Source organism: Asterias amurensis, chromosome 22, assembly GCF_032118995.1.
Source record: "Asterias amurensis chromosome 22, ASM3211899v1".
In the NCBI taxonomy this organism is placed as follows: Eukaryota; Metazoa; Echinodermata; class Asteroidea; order Forcipulatida; family Asteriidae; genus Asterias; species Asterias amurensis.
The window spans coordinates 10,787,043-10,806,719 of record NC_092669.1 but is presented as its reverse complement, the minus strand read 5'-3'; the positions used below and the strand labels follow the sequence as shown (position 1 = coordinate 10,806,719).

General features: G+C 40.2%; 1 protein-coding gene across 1 annotated transcript in view; it reads left to right on the top strand.

Moving 5' to 3' along the window:
* Positions 1 to 19,677, top strand: part of LOC139953601 (AP-2 complex subunit alpha-2-like) — a 42,527-nt gene that overhangs the window by 11,487 nt on the left and 11,363 nt on the right. The window contains exons 6-21 of the mRNA XM_071953071.1: positions 628 to 757; positions 1,446 to 1,547; positions 3,011 to 3,181; positions 4,037 to 4,197; positions 6,104 to 6,200; positions 7,563 to 7,700; positions 8,314 to 8,421; positions 8,630 to 8,704; positions 9,376 to 9,473; positions 10,312 to 10,441; positions 11,446 to 11,547; positions 11,779 to 11,937; positions 12,818 to 13,101; positions 14,410 to 14,583; positions 15,633 to 15,755; positions 17,745 to 17,783. Of these exons, the coding sequence (XP_071809172.1) occupies positions 628 to 757; positions 1,446 to 1,547; positions 3,011 to 3,181; positions 4,037 to 4,197; positions 6,104 to 6,200; positions 7,563 to 7,700; positions 8,314 to 8,421; positions 8,630 to 8,704; positions 9,376 to 9,473; positions 10,312 to 10,441; positions 11,446 to 11,547; positions 11,779 to 11,937; positions 12,818 to 13,101; positions 14,410 to 14,583; positions 15,633 to 15,755; positions 17,745 to 17,783 (2,091 nt within the window). The remainder of the gene's footprint in view (positions 1 to 627; positions 758 to 1,445; positions 1,548 to 3,010; positions 3,182 to 4,036; positions 4,198 to 6,103; positions 6,201 to 7,562; positions 7,701 to 8,313; positions 8,422 to 8,629; positions 8,705 to 9,375; positions 9,474 to 10,311; positions 10,442 to 11,445; positions 11,548 to 11,778; positions 11,938 to 12,817; positions 13,102 to 14,409; positions 14,584 to 15,632; positions 15,756 to 17,744; positions 17,784 to 19,677) is intronic.

The following is a 19,677-nucleotide window of genomic DNA, read 5'->3' as shown; positions in this document are numbered from 1 at the left end:
ACCAATATGGTGCATCCAAGATTATTCTGATGATGACGTCAGGTGAATTGGGTCAATATTCTGCTTGAACCCCAATGGCGACTTTAGATGACTGTGCACTTTACTCCGAGCCCCAATGGTGTCGTACGTAAAGTGCTCGCTTCTCACCATTGTCCCCCCTGGTTTGATTCCCGGCTAATGCCTTATCTGAGAGAGATGTGCGATGGTTGTCCATTGTGCAAGAGAACAATGAAATGAAAAAACACCCTTGTTGCACAACTTTGTGTGCACAACTCAGATGCATAATAAATAAAGGCTTCAGGTCTGAAGTCTTTTAATATTTGAGTGAGAAATTACCTCTTTCCCAAAAACTACGTTTTCTGTAGATGGAGCAGTTTCTCACAATGTTTTATACTACAAACAGCTCTCCATTGCTCATTACCAAGTAAGTTTTTATGCTAACAATGATGGTGTCCAATGCCTTTAGTAGCTAAAGTGAAACCCTAGTGTGAGTGGATTATAAAAAATGTGTGAATTTGAATTTGAAACCCTTTAGCCTTCGAGAAAGACTCTGCTAGGGTCGAAACGTCAGACCATTAACTATTTTTTGAATTTGAAACTACATTTAAGTGAATGATTTTCTTGCAGGGATACCATTGATGAGGTGAAGCAGAGTGCCGCCCTGTGCTTGCTTCGTCTCTACAGAACTGACTCCCACTGTATTCCAAGCAGCGAATACCAAACAAGAATTATACATCTTCTGAATGACCAACACATGGTAAGAGAACCTGTGATAGACATGGGGTCAGAAGGGTGGCCAGATGGGTGGTCAGACGGGTGGTCAGATGGGTGGTCAGATGGGTGGTCAGATGGGTAATCACATGGGTGGTTAGATGGGTGACCAGATGGGTGTCCAGATGGGTGGTCAGATGGATGGTCAGATGGGTGGTCAGATGGGTGACCAGATGGGTGACTAGATGGGTGGTCAGGTTGGTGATTAGACTGGTAGTAGATTGGATTGGTACAGAGGGACCAAAGAATTAAAACAATAAGAAGGCGAATGGGGAAACACAAAACTTAAATTTCCGGGGTTGGAAGACGCGCTGTGGGGTATAATCTCGACCTCGTTCTGGTTCTGATTATTTCATTGCGAGAACCCATCAGAATGATTGTTGATGAAAAAAGTATTGTTCAGGGCAGAAATAAGGGGATAAGATCGTTCAAAAGGCTAACATTTTTTCAAAATTGTGTGCATTATTTCATGTGGTCATGTAAAATTTAAAATCAGGCGACCTAACAATTTTGTTGACTGGTCCAGGCAATTATTGAAAACAAACTTGAGGAAAACCCCTTTTTACGTATGTTTACCTCTTGTTACAATCAATTTTCATACTTTTGCATTGAATCAGAATCTTATCCCTTGTCGCAACTAAACTGAGCCAAATGTTGACCTTTTTTTTTTACAGGGCGTTGTTACGGCAGCTACGAGTTTAATCCATGATCTTGTGTTAGATAACCCTGATGACTACAAAGGTTGCGTCTCATTGGCTGTATCAAGACTTAGCAGGGTAAGAGTTGACCAATCAGAGACTGTTTTACATCCATCCTAGTTAACATGCATCTTCATGGTTTTACCCAAAACCTGGCCATTTGTGCTTGTTTTTACTCAAACTCTACCATTTATACATGTTTGCCTGCTTTTATACTTTACCACAACTTGACAATTTTTTCCTTTTACCAAAACTCTTCCATTTATACATGTTTGCCTGCTTTTATACTTTACCATAACTTGACAATTTTTTCCTTTTACCAAAACTCTTCCATTTATACATGTTTGTTTGCTTGTGTTCATATCATAACTTGACCGTTGTTTACTTTATACAAAAACTCTTCCATTTATTCATATGTGCTTGTTTGTATTATTTACTGTAACTTGACCATTTTTTCCCTTTTACCAAAACTCTACCATTTACAAATGTTTGCTTGCTTTTATTTTTTACCATAATTTGCCCTTTTCCCTTTACCAAAATTCTTCCATTTATGCATATATTTGCTTGCTTGTATTCATATCATAACTTTACCAATTTGTGCCTTTAACCCAAAATCTTCAATTTATACATATTTGCTTGTTTGTATTATTTACTGTAACTTGACCATTTTTTCCCTTTTACCAAAACTCTACCATTTACAAATGTTTGGTTGCTTTTATTCTTTACCATAATTTGCCTTTTTTCCCTTTACCAAAACTGTACCATTTATGCATATTTGCTTGCTTGTATTCATATCATAACTTGACCGTTGTTTACTTTTTACAAAAACTCTTCCATTTGTTCATATTTGCTTGTTTGTATTCTTTACTGTAACTTGACCATTGTTTCCTTTTACTAAAACTCTACCATTTATATATGTTTGCCTGCTTGTATACTAGACCATAACTTGACCATTGTTTCCTTTTACCAAAACTCTACCATTTATATATGTTTGCCTGCTTGTATACTAGACCATAACTTGACCATTGTTTCCTTTTACCAAAACTCTACCATTTATATACGTTTGCCTGCTTGTATACTAGACCATAACTTGACCATTGATTCCTTTTACTAAAACTCTACCATTTATATATGTTTGCCTGCTTGTATACTAGACCATAACTTGACCATTGTTTACTTTTACCAACAACTCTACCATTTATAAATGTTTGCTTGCTTGTATACTTTACCAAAACTTGACCATTGAATGTTTACTTCCAACAAAACTCCTACAACTCTACATATTTTTTTTGTTTTCCGTACCAAATATTTACAATCGTTTGTTTTAATTTTATAAAAAAACCTTCCTAACTTCCTCAACACCTGTGTTCATGTTTTACCAACTATCAAACGTCACTATTTCTTATTGGTTCTTTCAACCAAAACTTTGCTGTTTCTTCTTTTAAATGTAGTTATATTTGTGAATCGTTGACATCAAAGCGTTCTTTGATGACTTCTCTCTGAAACCCTTCTCACCCCAAACTAATTATTTTTTATTTCAGATTGTGACGTCATCTTACACAGACCTCCAGGACTACACATATTATTTTGTCCCAGCTCCTTGGCTTTCGGTTAAGCTCTTGCGACTTCTTCAGTTCTACGGACCACCCGATGATCCAGCCAGCCGAGGTCGTCTTAACGAATGTCTGGAGACGATTTTGAACAAAGCACAGGTTTGCCAAATCAAACACAAACATTTGCAGCCTCGGTACCATGGGCAGCGAACCGTGTCGATACCTCTCGTCACTTACCCCTTGTCTCTACTCTATGATTACGGAACAAACAAATGTTTCAACTTGTGACGAAGTTGGTTTGTCTGACCCAGTGATATACAGTTTCTTTATAGGCTAAAAGTCCCAAATCTTCTGTGATGACCCAACAAAATATTTTATGGAGAGCAAGTAAGAGCAAGTAGGATTTTGAAACTTTACAAGGTGGGAGTATAATTAGGGGGTGTTGCAGTATCACCAAGTCTCTTTGAGTAGCGATACCTCTCGTCACTTACCCCTTGTCTCTACTCTATGATTACGGAACAAACAAATGTTTCAACTTGTGACGAAGTTGGTTTGTCTGACCCAGTGATATACAGTTTCTTTATAGGCTAAAAGTCCCAAATCTTCTGTGATGACCCAACAAAATATTTTATGGAGAGCAAGTAAGAGCAAGTAGGATTTTGAAACTTTACAAGGTGGGAGTATAATTAGGGGGTGTTGCAGTATCACCAAGTCTCTTTGAGTAGCGTTGGTTCTGAGAAGAACCGGTGCTTGACAACTCAACGTTTCGATCACTTTTGATCGTCTCCTTAAGGCCTTTTCACCTGAAGACAATAAAATCAAACTGATCGAATTGTTGAGTTGTTAACTACCAGTTCTTTTCAGAACTTACACAACCCAAAACAGACTTTCACATGGTGCTACTACACCTCTCTGTGCAGTTTTCATATCTGTAATACTTTTTAAGATTCTGACACTTAATGATCCTTAGAAGTTTTAGGAGAAAGACTACCTCGTTCTTTTTTTTTCCATCAGGAGCCACCAAAGTCCAAGAAGGTCCAACATTCCAATTCCAAGAATGCTGTTCTCTTCGAGGCAATCAATCTGATTATTCATCACGACAGCGAGCCCAACCTCCTGGTCCGAGCTTGCAACCAACTCGGACAGTTCCTCCAACACAGAGAAACCAATCTTAGGTAAGTACATCGACCTAAGACCTTTGACATTTGACATTGAGGAATTTTGACATGGGATCAGTAGACCGATTGCCCAACCTCCTGGTCCGAGCTTGCAACCAACTCGGACAGTTCCTCCAACACAGAGAAACCAATCTTAGGTAAGTACATCGACCTAAGACCTTTGACATTTGACATTGAGGAATTTTGACATGGGATCAGTAGACCGATTGCCCAACCTCCTGGTCCGAGCTTGCAACCAACTCGGACAGTTCCTCCAACACAGAGAAACCAATCTTAGGTAAGTACACCGACCTAAGACCTTTGACATTGAGGAATTTTGACATGGGATCAGTAGACCGATTGCCCAACCTCCTTGTCCGAGCTTGCAACCAACTCGGACAGTTCCTCCAACACAGAGAAACCAATCTTAGGTAAGTACATCGACCTAAGACCTTTGACATTTGACATTGAGGAATTTTGACATGGGATCAGTAGACCGATTGCCCAACCTCCTGGTCCGAGCTTGCAACCAACTCGGACAGTTCCTCCAACACAGAGAAACCAATCTTAGGTAAGTACATCGACCTAAGACCTTTGACATTTGACATTGAGGAATTTTGACATGGGATCAGTAGACCGATTGCCCAACCTCCTGGTCCGAGCTTGCAACCAACTCGGACAGTTCCTCCAACACAGAGAAACCAATCTTAGGTAAGTACATCGACCTAAGACCTTTGACATTTGACATTGAGGAATTTTGACATGGGATCAGTAGACCGATTGCCCAACCTCCTTGTCCGAGCTTGCAACCAACTCGGACAGTTCCTCCAACACAGAGAAACCAATCTTAGGTAAGTACATCGACCTAAGACCTTTGACATTTGACATTGAGGAATTTTGACATGGGATCAGTAGACCGATTGCCCAACCTCCTGGTCCGAGCTTGCAACCAACTCGGACAGTTCCTCCAACACAGAGAAACCAATCTTAGGTAAGTACCCTTGAGAGAACATGTTACCCCATAACTTAGGGAACTTCATTGGCTACCAGTTGGAGAACGAATCCATTTTAAGATTGCTCTTCTCTATATGGAAAGGTTTGCGGTAACACCATGTAATGACTATCTCTAATGAGTATGGGTGGTTCTGAAAAGAACCGTTGGTTTCAAGTCGACGTTTCGATCAGTATGCTCTGATCGTCTTTTGGAGATTGCTCTTCTCGTTTTTAAATGCTTTAACAAAACTACACCTCATTATATTACTACTTTACTGTCACATTACACTCCTCCACGATTTCTTCGGTCCGCACTTGACATCACTCGCTTAAATGTTCCCCGAGCAAACAAAATTCTAGGTCGGAAGGCTTTCAGTGTGGCTGGGCCCATGATTTGGAACAATCTCCCAACTGCCATTAGGGAATCTAATACTCTGTCTGCTTTTCCTAAAGTCCTTAAGACTCGCCTTTTTCCAAGTTAATTTCTTTCTAGTGCGCTATGATCTTGAGTGAATTGTGCCTTATAAATTTTAATTGATATGTTATATGACATATGACCTTTGACATTTGACATTGAGGAATTTTGACATGGGATCAATAGACCGATAGACCAAAGACACGTGACCTATAATAATAATAGTGGCTTCTTATATAGCGCGCTATCCATCACTCAGTGACGCTCCTGGCGCTGTAACATAAAGTATTTCCTGCAAGGTATGTGGGACTACGTTTGAATTATGAGACCTAATACTTAGCACCCGTCATGAGTTCTAGTCATCTTATTTTCATCCGATAGTATCTTCTTTTTAGCCCCTTACCAAGAGCGACTTTTAGCCTTGTTTGGGATGGAATGTTCCATTCAACTCATGAACATATTCACACCATTGCACTCATAAACATTCATTATTTGTATATTATTATTGTCTTATAGATATCTAGCTCTTGAGAGTATGTGTCTTCTTGCATCTTCGGAGTTCTCACGAGAAGCCGTCAAGAAACATCAGGAAACGGTCGTCACGGCATTAAAGGTCAGTTGTAATACTTGCTCATTCTACAAGAGTAGTACGATTTAATGGATCAGCGTTCTTGCCGCACCCCCTGTGAGTACCCAGGTCTGCCCGGGGAAACTCAATGATCCAACCCGCTCGCCAAATCCTGCACCGGATCATGGCCCTGATCTCGAAGACCAAGAAGCAAGCAGTGTCTTTCTAGATACTGGCCCTGATGTCCCATTCCTCCAGCTCAATAGCATACGACCTTATCATCAGTACGAGAGTACACCCCAGGTCTTGGATTACAAAGCATCTGTTGCCCTGGTGTTGGCCTTGGTGCCCCTATGAAAAGTTTCCCATAGACTTTGAATTTGTCCATTGGAAGTGCCCTTTCCAAAATGAAAATGGCCTTGCCTTTTCAGGCCTGATACTTCAAAGAGGCAACAAACGCAATTGCATTGGTGCCCTTGAAATGCTCAAGAAGAAATTTACAACTTCCCTATTGGGTGCCCTTTACCAAAGAGAAAGTGCCTCGGTGCCCTTGCCCTTTCAAAAAAGAAACATACAGGCCTGCCTTTTGAAGATGAAATTCTAGACCTGTGCTTACACAGGGTAATGCTTCTGTTGGCCTTGGTGCCCCATCAAAAGTTTTCCTATAGACATTTAAAATTTTCAAATGTAGGTGCCCTTTACAAAAGGAAAATGGCCTTGCTTTTTCAAAGATGAAATTACAGACATGTAGTTACAAAGGGGTAAAGCCTTTGTTGCCCTGGTCTTGGTCTAGGTGCCCTTTACAAGTTTTCTAAGGACTTTACAAATATTCCATTGGAAGTGCCCTTTGCAAAACGAAATTGACCTTGCCCTCTCAAAGATGAAATTGTATCCCCTTATGGGACAGACATGCAACTTTTCAGCTGATCAGCTGATTTCCACTTTTTCTTTTAAAAATATTGCCATAGAAAACTAAAAAAACACTGTACAAAAGTTTAGTGTGATCGACCATTTGCTCTTTTTTTTTGCAATCAGAAAATTGCATGTCTGTGTGGGAGTTTGCGGAGCTCTAACTAACTAAACAAACAAATAATCAAATACAGGACCCAATTTCATGGCTCTGCTTACCGCCGAATTCTGCGCTAACGATCACGATTCCCCACTAACATGCAAGCGCCAAATTTCTGCGCTAGCCTTGTAACGTAGAATGCTTAGTAACACAGAGTACGTACGCGCAGAAGCCAAAATTCACCGCTAACCCGTGGAATTGGCTTGCCGTAAGCACATAAATTCCTGCTTCTGTAAGTGCCGATTCTGTGCTTACGGTAAGCAGAGCCATGAAATTGGGCCCAGGTTGCCGTTGATTCTTCTCGTTTGGAATGTCTTGTTTTTTTTTTCCTCCACCAGACGGAGCGGGACGTGAGTGTGCGCCAGCGTGCCGTGGATCTCTTGTACGCTATGTGTGACCGGACAAACGCTGAGGAGATCGTTGGCGAAATGCTGGACTACCTGGAGAAGGCAGACTACTCCATTAGGGAAGAAATGGTCAGTCACTTTTGGGGTTTGAGCTTTAGAGTAAAAGGTTATGGGATTTGCGGTATTGCATAAATGGTGAAGTGTCAATGTATATTTCCCACCATGTGTATATCTGCTTTACTGGGTAGATTTTTTTTGTAGAGAACAAGTCCGTGAAAGGCAGTGGACACTATTGGTAATTACTCAAATAATTATTAGCATACAACCTTTCTTGGTAACAAGTAATGGGGAGATGTTGGTAGTATATAACATTGTGAGAAACGGCTCCGTCTGAAGTGGAGTACTGTTCAAGAAAGAAGGAATTTTTTTATGAGTTTGATTCGAGACCTCAGATTTAGAACTTGAGGTCTCAAAATTAAGCATCTAAAAGCACACAACTTCGTGATACAAGGTTTTTTTTTTCTTTCATTATTGTCTCGCAACTTCGATGCGATTGAGCTAAAAAAAAGTTCACAGGTTTGTTATTTTATGCACATGTTGAGATACAGCAAGTGAGAAGACTAGTCTTTGACAATTACCAATAGTGTCCACTGTCTTTAAATCATGTTTATTGAATAGCTGTGTATTTTGTTGACCTTTTGCCTTTGACTTTTGCTCTTTGCCCTTTGACTTTATGCTATAGGTGCTGAAGGTTGCCATCTTAGCAGAAAAGTTTGCCGTAGACTACACGTGGTATGTGGACACAATACTTAATCTGATCCGTATTGCTGGAGACTTTGTCAGTGAAGAGGTAAGTTTCTTCTTTGATCAATCGCTTACTGTGCACAGCTTCAAAAAATACTTGAAAAACCTACTTATAACCTACTTATAATGGCCTTGCCCATTCTTATATCGCACTTTGTCACACCTGAGAGCATCAAGTAAAAAATTATTTATAAGTGATTTTAAACATGCGACCTCTGGATTGTTACTTACTGGCTTTTTTTTTGGTGTTGTAGGTTTGGTATCGTGTGATTCAAATTGTAATAAACAGGGAAGATGTTCAGGGATATGCCGCCAAGATGGTCTTTGAGGTAAGTGGACATTACAACCCTCCTACTGTGTGGCCCCTTAATCCTAAACACCTAAATGATAGATAAACCATGTCAGACTGCAATATGATATCATGTAGTGATTGGTCGCTGAATGCATCTACATGTACATAGTACAAAGTCAACCCTCTTACTATCTGACCATTAAATATCACTTGGACGGTTGATAAACCATGACAGCCTGCATTATGTTCAACTACAAATAAAGTGTACAGTCAACCCTCCGGCTGTGTGTCAATTAATCATCACTTTAATGATAAATAAACCATGGCAGCCTGCAAATCGGTCATCTACATAGTACACAGTCAACCCTCCTACTGTCTGACCATTTAATATCTTCCACTGTGGTTAAGAATGATTGATAAACTAGGCCCACCTTCAATATAACATCATGTGGTGAATGCATCTACACAGTACATGGTCAACCCTCCTACTCTGTGACCATTCAATATACGTCACTGTGGGTTTGAATTATTGACAAATCTGAAAGGTTCCAAGTCTTTTTCAAGGGGGGAACCCAGTCCCGCAAACCGTATTCAGGAATTTTCACACTTTGCAAATCCCAACTCTGAACTGGTGGTGCTTGCGCTGTTGGATGAGTAACAAATAAATAACATGCGATAAATTTCTTGGTTTTGTTTTTCTACCTGTAGGCTCTTCAAGCCCCAGCCTGCCATGAGAACATGGTAAAGGTCGGAGGTTACATCTTAGGTGAATTTGGTAATCTCATCGCCGGTGACCCCAGGTCAAGGTAAGTCTGAGGTTTCCTTGAGACGCAGCTTTCTAGCAAACAATTTAGTATACAACCAATTTACAATACCAATTCATTCAAACTTATATTTATTTTCATACTTCATAAAAACAGACTACAATTTTTTTTTTTTCAACGAATAACCAATAAACAAAGTTATTTAATGAGCTGAGAAAAAAATAAGTAGAGTATGGAGGCATCATCTGGAAGCCAAGGCTTATGCAACAGATGTACTATAACCATTTCAAATGATGTACAGTAATCATGGCAACCAATGTACTCTACTCATAGTAGCTGATGTACTATACCCATATACAAAATGTTCACTGCCTTTACTAGTGCTATGTTTAAAAACCTACAACTCCCTCGGTGGTCCCTGATGCGGTCTATTTCTCCTTTAGCTTTGTTTCGAGAAAATAAAATGCGATGAGAATCAACTCGGGAGTTGTGTTTTAACCATAGCACTCGAAGCCCTCAATATAAGTCTACCATCACAAATAGCCAAAATAACAAACCTGTGAAAATTTGAACTCAAAGTTGCAAACATAATGACAGAAAAAACACCTTGTCACACAAAGTTGTGTGCTTTCAAATGCTTGATTTCGAGATCTCAAGTTCTAAATCTGAGGTCTCAAAATCAAATTAGTGGAAAATTACTTCTTTCTTGAAAACTACTCCACTTGAGAGGGAGCCGTTTCTCACAATGTTTTATACTACCAACCTCTCCCCATTACTCGTAACCAAGTAAGGTTTTATGCTAAAAATTGTTTTGAGTAGTTACCAATAGTGTCCACTGCCTTTAAAAAACAATAACTGATTTTCGTTCTAATCTCTGCAGCCCCCAGGTGCAGTTCAACCTCCTCCATTCCAAGTTCCATCTGTGCTCCGCCCCTACAAGAGGACTTCTTCTCTCCACCTACGTCAAGTTCATTAACCTTTTCCCTGAGATCAAGCAGATCATCCAAGATGTAAGTGTGTAATCTAGGATTTCAGCTCCAATACACCCCCCCCCCCCGAAAAAAATAAATAAATAAAAAAACAAAAAAATAAATAAATACAAAATTTTGTTGAATGCAAAGTATAGACGATGTGACCTATGTTTACATTCAAATCGCCCTCTGTTGAAAAAACACTCTACACTTCATGTTCTGCCGTAGTCATGGTAAGATTGAGTGTACTTTCTAGCTGGCTGCCAAAACACAAAGGTTTTGCCCGGCGGTATGCGGGCGAATCATGTTATGGTTTTCGAGTGACATCAGAGGTCACATCGTCTATACCTTTGAAACGTTCAGTTGTTTTAATCCCATAAAAATGTAGATGTATACTATAAAACTAACTTGTGAAAATTTCATTTCACAAGGTGGTCATGTGAAAAGTTAAAACAAATTAGGGGTTGAACAAAGACAAATTGATAAGTCAGTTTGTCTTTGCTTTTTTTTGTTTTCTTCTTTTTTTTTTTTCTCTTTTATGAGAGATTGCCTTGGTAGTTTCACAAGGTCGGACGGCCACTTGAAGGCGAGGGCTACACTTAACTGATTTGTGCTATTGACCCAAATCTACTGCCACTAGGGGCAGTTTGCCACCTACTCCTGGGGCTTAAACAGGGTTAATACCTCCCCCTCCCCCTTCACAATCCGTAGGCATGGGTATCCACTAGGAACCTGGTTGGTGGAGCAGAATGCCTACATTCGTATGGACTGCGAAAGGGGTAACCCTGTTTCAGCTTTAGGAGAAGGTGGCAACGTCCCCACACCTTGAAGTGGCCTTCAGGCCTTGTGTGTCAGGCGACTTACATAAAAAAAACCTAAAAATAAAACCAACTTTTTAAAAAGTAACTATGGTTTAGTGTCTTGCTCAAGGACACAAGTGTCATGATATGACAAGTGTCGGGTATCGAACCCACACTCTGCTGCTGAGCTTGGTGATCTATATGAACAAGTTTCAATGTTTTGCATTTTTGTCGTCGTTGTAGGTTCTTAAGAATGATAATCAGTTGCGGAATGCTGACGCTGAGCTCCAACAGCGAGCTGTTGAATACCTCAGCCTGAGCGTACGGACTTCATCTGACGTACTGGTGAGTAAATCTCTCTCTCTTTCTGGACACTTTTGGTAATTGTCAAAGACCAGTCTTCTCACTTGGTGTATCTCAACATATGCATCAAATAACAAGCTTAGCAATTCTAGCTCAATTGGTCATCGAAGTTGCGAGATAATAGTGAAAGCAAAAACACCCTTGTCACACGAAGTTGTGTAAAACCATTATTAGTATAAATAGCTCACCTTTGTTTATTTCTTTGTAACCAAGGCAACCGTTCTGGAAGAGATGCCGCCATTCCCAGAGAGAGAATCTTCCCTTCTTGCCAAGCTGAAGAAGAAGAAGCCCTCAGCTGTCGTCGAGGAGAAAAAACCTAACAAGCCGATCTCAGTAGAAGTCAACAACACGGCTGGAGAAAGCAGCACCGACGTACGTAATCTCAAACCTAGGGGCCAAAAGGCAAAGTACACCTTTGCTTTTTTTAACCGTTTGATAGATTTATCCCTATGTTAAATTTGCATTGGGGATAAAGAATATTTTTTCTTTTTTTTCAGTTTTTTTTTTTTTTACCCATACACCGATGTGTGTTAGCACTGTATACTCAGTACTTTCCCAAGTCCTGTGAAAAAATATCACAGGCATGTTACTCGGGTGGGATTCGAACCCACGACCCTTGCAATTCTAGAACAGTGTCTTACCAACTAGACTACCGAGGTTGCCCGGTAGCTAGAGGCAGTTCGAATCCTATGTTTTGGCAGCGGGTACCGCAATGATATAAGAGATGTTTAATTTGCATCGGGGTAACCGTATTTATAACACGCCTGGATACAGAGTGCCAAGTATTTACAGCAAGTTGAGTGGGATGAAGTTTGAATAGCGAGACCTAATCCTTAGCACCATGTTTACAAGATGATGTGGTGCAATATGCTGCCAATCCAGCCAGGAACACTGGGTCGAACCCCTTCTCTTTTTCGATAAGTGCACTCGGTTCTTTTATGTGCGTAACACAACACACGGGACCAACCGTTCTTGTTTAAGGACACAAGTGTCACCACCGGGGCTCGAACCCATCAACCTCTCCCCATTACTCGTCACCAAGAAAGGTTTTATGCTAATAATTATTTGGAGTAATTACCAATAGTGTCCACTGCCTTTAAGCATGTCTGAGAAACTAAAGATAATTGTTGACCCTTGAGATTCAAGTTGTTTACACCAAACAGAAATAACACCATCTATTTATTTCAGAATTTTCCAATTTTAACAAGATCATTGATAATGATATATTCTTTTGTCCTTTCCGTATTACCAGATACCGAACAATATAACCCCAGTGTCACAGGCAACCATGCCAGTGGCCCAGCCTGCTCCCTCCACTGACCTCCTAGGTCTAGACGCCGCCCCGGCTGCACCAGCCCAGTCATTCTTTGACTCGATGAACATGAACGCTGGCCCGATGGGCGGCCCCGTGGCAACTAACAATTTCGGAGGTGCCCCTGCTGGAGGTCTTCTGGATATGTTTGATGCCCCGGTGCCGACGACCTCCGCTCTTGACCCCAATGCCCTCTCACCGGGCGCTGAGGAAAACTTCAGCAAGTGAGTAAATTATTTAGTTTTTAAGACACTGGACACTATTGGCAATTGTCAAAGATCAGTCTTCTCACTTTGTGTATTCTCAACATTTGCATAAAATAACAAACCTGTTAAAATTTGAGCTCAATCGGTCGTCAAAGTTGCGAGATAAGAATGAAAGAAGAAACACCCTTGTCACATAAAGTTGTGTGCTTTAAAGGCAGTGGACACTATTGGTAATTACTCAAAATAACTATCAATCAGCATAAAACCTCACTTGGTAACGAGTAATGGGACGAGGTTGGTAGTATAAAACATTGTGAGAAACGACTCCCTCTGAAGTGATATAGTTTGCGAGAAAGAAGTAATTTTCCACGAACTTGATTTCGAGACCTAAAAATAGAAATTGAGGTCTCAAAATGAAGCATCTGAAAGCATGCAACTTCGTGTTACAATGGTGTTTTATTTTTTCATTATTATCTCGCAACTCCGATGAGCAATTGAGCTCAAATTTTCACAGGCTTGTTATTTTATGCTTATGATGGGACACACACAGTGAGTAGACTGGTCTTTGACAATTACCAAACATGTACCTTCCCTTTAAATATAGATGGATACAATAATACTAAAATGTAAAAAATTTCATTTAAAAATTTGGTTTAGTTTTTGATGTTAATATTACCAAAACTCTGGGTGGTTTAGGCCATGCAGGAAGAATAATTCGAGATTAAACACATTTCTGATATGTTTCTTAAAGCCATTATACACTTTCGGTAAACAGTATTGTCCAAGTCCCACACTTCGTGTATCACAACTTATATATAAAATAACAATCCTGTGGAAATTTAGGCTCAATCGGACATCGGAGCCGGGAGAAAATAACGGGAAAACCCACTCCTGTTTTCGCGCGTTTCGCCGTGTCATGACATGTGTTTATAACAAATCCGTAATTCTCGTTAACGAGAATTTATATTGTTTTACCGTTTTCTCAAAAAGTAAAGCATTTCATGGACTAATATTTCAAGAGAAGTCTTTCACCATTACCTTCTGTAAACCCTGTAAATTATTTGTAAATCTGTGAACTTTTTTTTTTTTTTCTGTACCGAAAGGGTCCAATGGCTTTAAAATGTTTTTAATGCTATCAAAAGCTGCGGTACTTCTGGCTAAGAAAGTTTTTTTTGCCATTATTTTTAAGAGCGGTTACGAAGTAGGCCATTTATTTTTTTTAGCCCACACTGATCAGCCACACCAGACTGCTTTCGATGCTTGGCCATGATTGTTCCTACTGTTTGTACCTATATCATAGTTTTATTATTTCATTTTTCCTCGCAGGTTTATTTGTAAAAACAACGGCGTTCTGTTTGAGAACGACCTCCTCCAAATCGGGGTCAAGGCAGAGAGTAAATCAATGTACTGTCGACTCGTCCTGTTCTTCGGTAACAAGACCACGATGCAATTCACCAACTTCAGCTCGTCAGTCAGCACCCCTGGGGAGCTTTCAACCCATATCCTTTGACATACTGTGACTCATATAGTGAGAAGGGAACTAGACTTATACTTTTTGTTTTTGAGATCGATCAGCCATCTGGGTCAGCCATCTGGGAAAATAGTTAAAAACCGATTACATATTTTGCATGACATCGATGAACAAACAAAAAGTGATAAAACGTTCAATGAGCGATAAACTCCAAGCGGGAAATTAGTTTGATTTTTTTCTCATAAAATATGACATTTCAGACAAATATTTCAAAGGATGTTTTCTACTATCATTATCATTTGGTCGTGTAAGATTTACGTAAATCTGTGATCTTTTGAGGAGTAAATTCAGTTTTTTTCCGCTAAGTTTCTTGGAACACACCTGGGCCCAGTTTCATAAACCTATAAGCACAAAAACTTGCTTAGCACAACAAAGACTTGCTCAGCATAAATAAGTTACTAGCCTGAGTGTTACCATTGTTGCGACTGGTACCTCGGTCTTTTCTTGCTTGGAGTGTTGCTAAGCGGAATTTTCTTCTAAAAATCTTTGTTGAAACTGGGCACAGTGGTTGAGTCCAATGCTCTTAACCATGTTTGTTGTTTAAAAGTTTATGGGGTGTCGTGGCCGAATGGATTAGAGCACCGAGTTCAAGCTTTGGTGATTCTGTTAAGTAGATTGTGGGTTCGAACCGTGGTCGTGACACTTGTGTCCCTGAGCAAGACACTTCACTATAATTGCTTCTCTCCACCCAGGGGTAAATTGGTACCTGTGAGGGCAGAGATGGTTCTTGTGACTTATGCGAGTAGCGCATTTGTTGCACAAGGCTGTATATATTGACCCAGGGAGCTGAGATGGTTTAAGGAATGATTTAAGGCCTATTGACCAGGGGTAATAATGTTGGATTGCCATGAGCGTCATTGCGTGACGGACCTGAGCGTGATATACTGTAAGAAAGTGTGCTGCAACCCATAAAGTCTTTGAGACATACTCTGCTAGGGTCAAAACATCAGACCATTAACTGTTTTTTTAGCAACCATTAAAAAAAACAATTTTATATTCCTTAACCTTTGACCTCACAACTCGTTGTGAAAGCGCCCCCTATTGCCGATGTGTTAGACGGTGGAGCGCAGGTACAGCAAATAATCACGGTGGAATGCGTCGAGGAATTCACCAACCCTCCCTTGCTAAATATCATCTTCACGTAAGTCTCAGAAAACAGCATTAACATTTAGGGAGCGTCTCAAAAGTCGGAATGGTAGGAACGTTCTTTTTGGATCGCAAGAGTATCCCCGCCGCTTTTGGAACGTTCCGCGGATACTTTGTCATGATGTTGCGATCCTGCGGGTTCTTTTACGCTAGGAACATGCCCGACTTTTGAGAGTTCCCTTAAAGGTACTGGTCACTATTGGTACTTATCGAAGTCCAGTCTTCTCACTTGGTGTATCTCAACATATGCATAAAATAATAAACCTGTGAAATTTTGAGCACAATTGGTCGTCGTAGTTGTGAGATAACTATGAAAGAAAAAACACCCTTGTCATGACACCTCCGGTTCTAAACTTGATGTCTCAAAATCAAATTCGTGGAAAATTACTCCTTTCCCAAAAATTACGTCACTTCAGAGGGAGCCGTTTCTCACAATGTTTTATACCATCAACCTCTCCCCATTACTCGTTACCAAGTAACGTTTTATGCCAATAATTATTTTGAGTAATTACCAATAGTGTCCACTGCCTTTAAAGGTACTGGACACTATTGGTAATTACTCAAAACAATTCACAGCTTAAAAACTTACTTGGTATCAAGCAATGCAGAGCTGTTGATAGTATAAAACATTGTGAGAAATGGCTCTCCTCTTAAGTAAAGTAGTTTTTGCGAAAGAGGTAATTTCTCACTTAAGCATCTGAAAGCACACAAGTTTGTGCAACTAGGTGTTTTTCTTCTTCTCATTATTCTCTTGCAATTTAGATAACCATTTGAATCCAAATTTCCACAGGTTTGTTATTTTATGCAAATGTTGGGACAGTCTACACGAAGTGAGAAGACTGGTCTTTGACAATATTACCAAAAGTGTCCAGTACCTTTAATGTAATTTGCAAACGCTGGATTGTTAATTCAACAAGCCACTAAGATTTCCTTTGCCCTTGAGGTGTCAATTTCAAATATAAATATTAAAGGGATAGTACACGTTTGGTAATCACTCAGAACAGATATTAACTTAAAAACTGACCTGGTAACGAGCATTGGAGAGCTGTTGATAGTATAAAACATTGTGGGAAACGACTCCCTCTGAAGTAACGTAGTTTTTGAAAAAGAGGTAATTTCTCACTCAAATAATAAAAGACTTCTAGCTAGAAGTCTTTTATTCCTATCTGAAAGCACACAAATTCGTTCAACAAGGGTATTTTATCTTTCATCATTTTCTCGCATTTCGATGACCGATTGAGCTCAAATTTTCACAGGCTTGTTATTTTATGCTTACGATGGGATACACCAAGTGAGAACACGGGTCTTTGACAAAACGTGTACAGTAAGGGTTAGTGTACAGTGCCTTTAAAGGCAGTGGACACTATTGGTAATTGTCAAAGACTAGCCTTCACATTTGGTGTATCTCAACATATGCATAAAATAACAAACCTGTAAAAATTTGAGCTCAATCGGTCATCGAAGCTGCGAGATAATAATGAAAGAAAAACAACCCTTGCAACACGAAGTTGTGTGCGTTTACATGGTTGATTTCGAGACCTCAAGTTCTAAGCTTGAGGTCTCGAAATCAAGTTCGTGGAAAATTACTTCTTTCTCAAAAACTACGTCACTTCGGAGGGAGCTGTTTCTCACAATGTTTTATACCATCAACCTCTCCCCATTACTCGTCACCAAGTGAGGTTTTATGCCAATAATTATTTTGAGTAATTACCAAACGTGTACAGTGCCTTTAAAAGCCTTGGAGTGATACAGGGTTGGTTGGGATTAAATCTCTCGTTTGTAAATAGTTTGAAAACTAACCAATTATCAAGTACGTAATGGAACAAATTTTCTGTGAAATATTTTTCTTTGAATATTAGAGATACAAGATTTGTACACATAGATTATATCATAGCATCACCTATTCATATGTGTCAGGCACCTGACTAACTATTTCTATTATAACACACATTAATTTAACTCAAACCATCATGTACATGTACAGCACACCCAGGTCTGGTACCCAGTCCTCTGATGATATAAGGTAACATAGACTTAATCGAACCACAGTAGAAGTAGAAAAATTTTGTTTTTTAGCCTGTACTTATTTTAACATAGAGTGTAATGACCTTCGAACAAAGGGGGGAGGGGGGGGGAACGAAAGCATCCGTCTTTTCGAAATGTTTGTTACTTACTACGAGCAATTTTCATGAGAGGAGGGTTTACAAACCTTTGTACCTACTACCTTCCGCCATCTTTAAATAGACTTTGAAATTCCTGGTGTATAAACCTGTATCTTACTCCATTCATGTTGGTCTTGTACCCTTGACACGCTATGATGGTTACAGTTCAAATAATCATTTATAGATGAGGGATCAGACACCAGAGCTTGAGTCCAGTGTGCAAAACCACTTGGCCACAACACACAATGTCAAGACCAGGACTCGAACCCACACTCTGTTGATCAAAAACATCAGAGCTTGAGTCCAGTGTGCTAAATCACTCAGCCACAACACACAATGACAAGACTGGGACTCAAACCCACACTCTGCTGATCAGAAACATCAGAGCTTGAGTCCAGTGTGCTAAACCACTCAGCCACAACACACTGTCAAAACTGGGACCCGAACCCTCACTCTGCTGATCAGAAACACCAGAGTTTGAGTCTGATGCTCTTAACCACTCGGCCACAACACACCATGTCAAGACTGGGACTCGAACCCTCACTCTGTTGATCAGAAACACCAGAGTTTGAGTCTGATGCTCTTAACCACTCGGCCACAACACACCATGTCAAGACTGGGACTCGAACCCTCACTCTGCTGATCAGAAACACCAGAGTTTGAGTCTGATGCTCTTAACCACTCGGCCAAAACACACCATGTCAAGACTGGGACTCGAACCCTCACTCTGCTGATCAGAAACACCAAAGTTTGAGTCCGATGCTCTTAACCACTCGGCCACGAGCCGCCACCAATATGACTGGATAGTGATACAGGTCTATACCATTCATAGTCCTAGTGGTTCATGGGTCCTTTCTGTCTTTCGACTCTTTTTGAAAATCACGGTTTTGGCGGACTCTTTGTCCCCTCCTCCTGTTTATAACTCTGTACTGAGTTTATAATAGTTTTGGGTTGAAAGTTTTGTCTTTGTCCGACCCATAATTATTTTAAATTTACACAGTCAGTGGTTAATTATTACTTGATAGTTTTATAATAACTAACGAGACGGAGTGTAGGTCAAAGCCGCGTTTCAAAATGGGTATTTATTTTGAGTAGAGGGATTAGTAAGTTAGGAAAGCTGTGTGTTTGTCCATTTGTTTGTTTGTCCGTTTGTTTATTGGGGTGTTTGTTTGATTGTCTGTATGTCTGTTTGTCTGTTTGTCTGTTCGTTTGTTTTTTCTTTGTTCATTACACAACCCTTGTTCAGGGCTCAGAATGTGCACTGTCTAGGTGCCCTTTTTAACAGGCCTTGTATTTGTACTTAGGCTCGTAACTTTTCTGCGCCTTCGAAGGCCTGGAATGACACGAAGGCCATACGTCCGTTGCCCTGGCCCTTCTTAAGTTTCCAACAGACTTTCCAATTGAAGTGGTACTGTACTCTGTCTCACAAGAATAGGTCGCAGATTTATTTGCCACCTTTGCTCTTCCATACCTGCATGCTTCACTGTTGAAAGGGCAAGGGCACCAGGGCAATTTTTCCTTGGTAAAGGATCTGTTTAAGGAGGAAATGTTCAAGTTCTACTGGAGCATTTCAAGGGCACCAAGGCAATGACAAAGGGGCGTGGAGACAATCGCCTTTGTTGCCTCCGGGAAGTATCAGGCCTGCGCTCTGTCTCCGACTCTTTAATACGTCACAATTGAACCTTGGAAGGCCAGCGTCCTTCACGCACAATTGCCGTCCCAAAATTTAACCCAGTACAACCTTACCCCTATGTA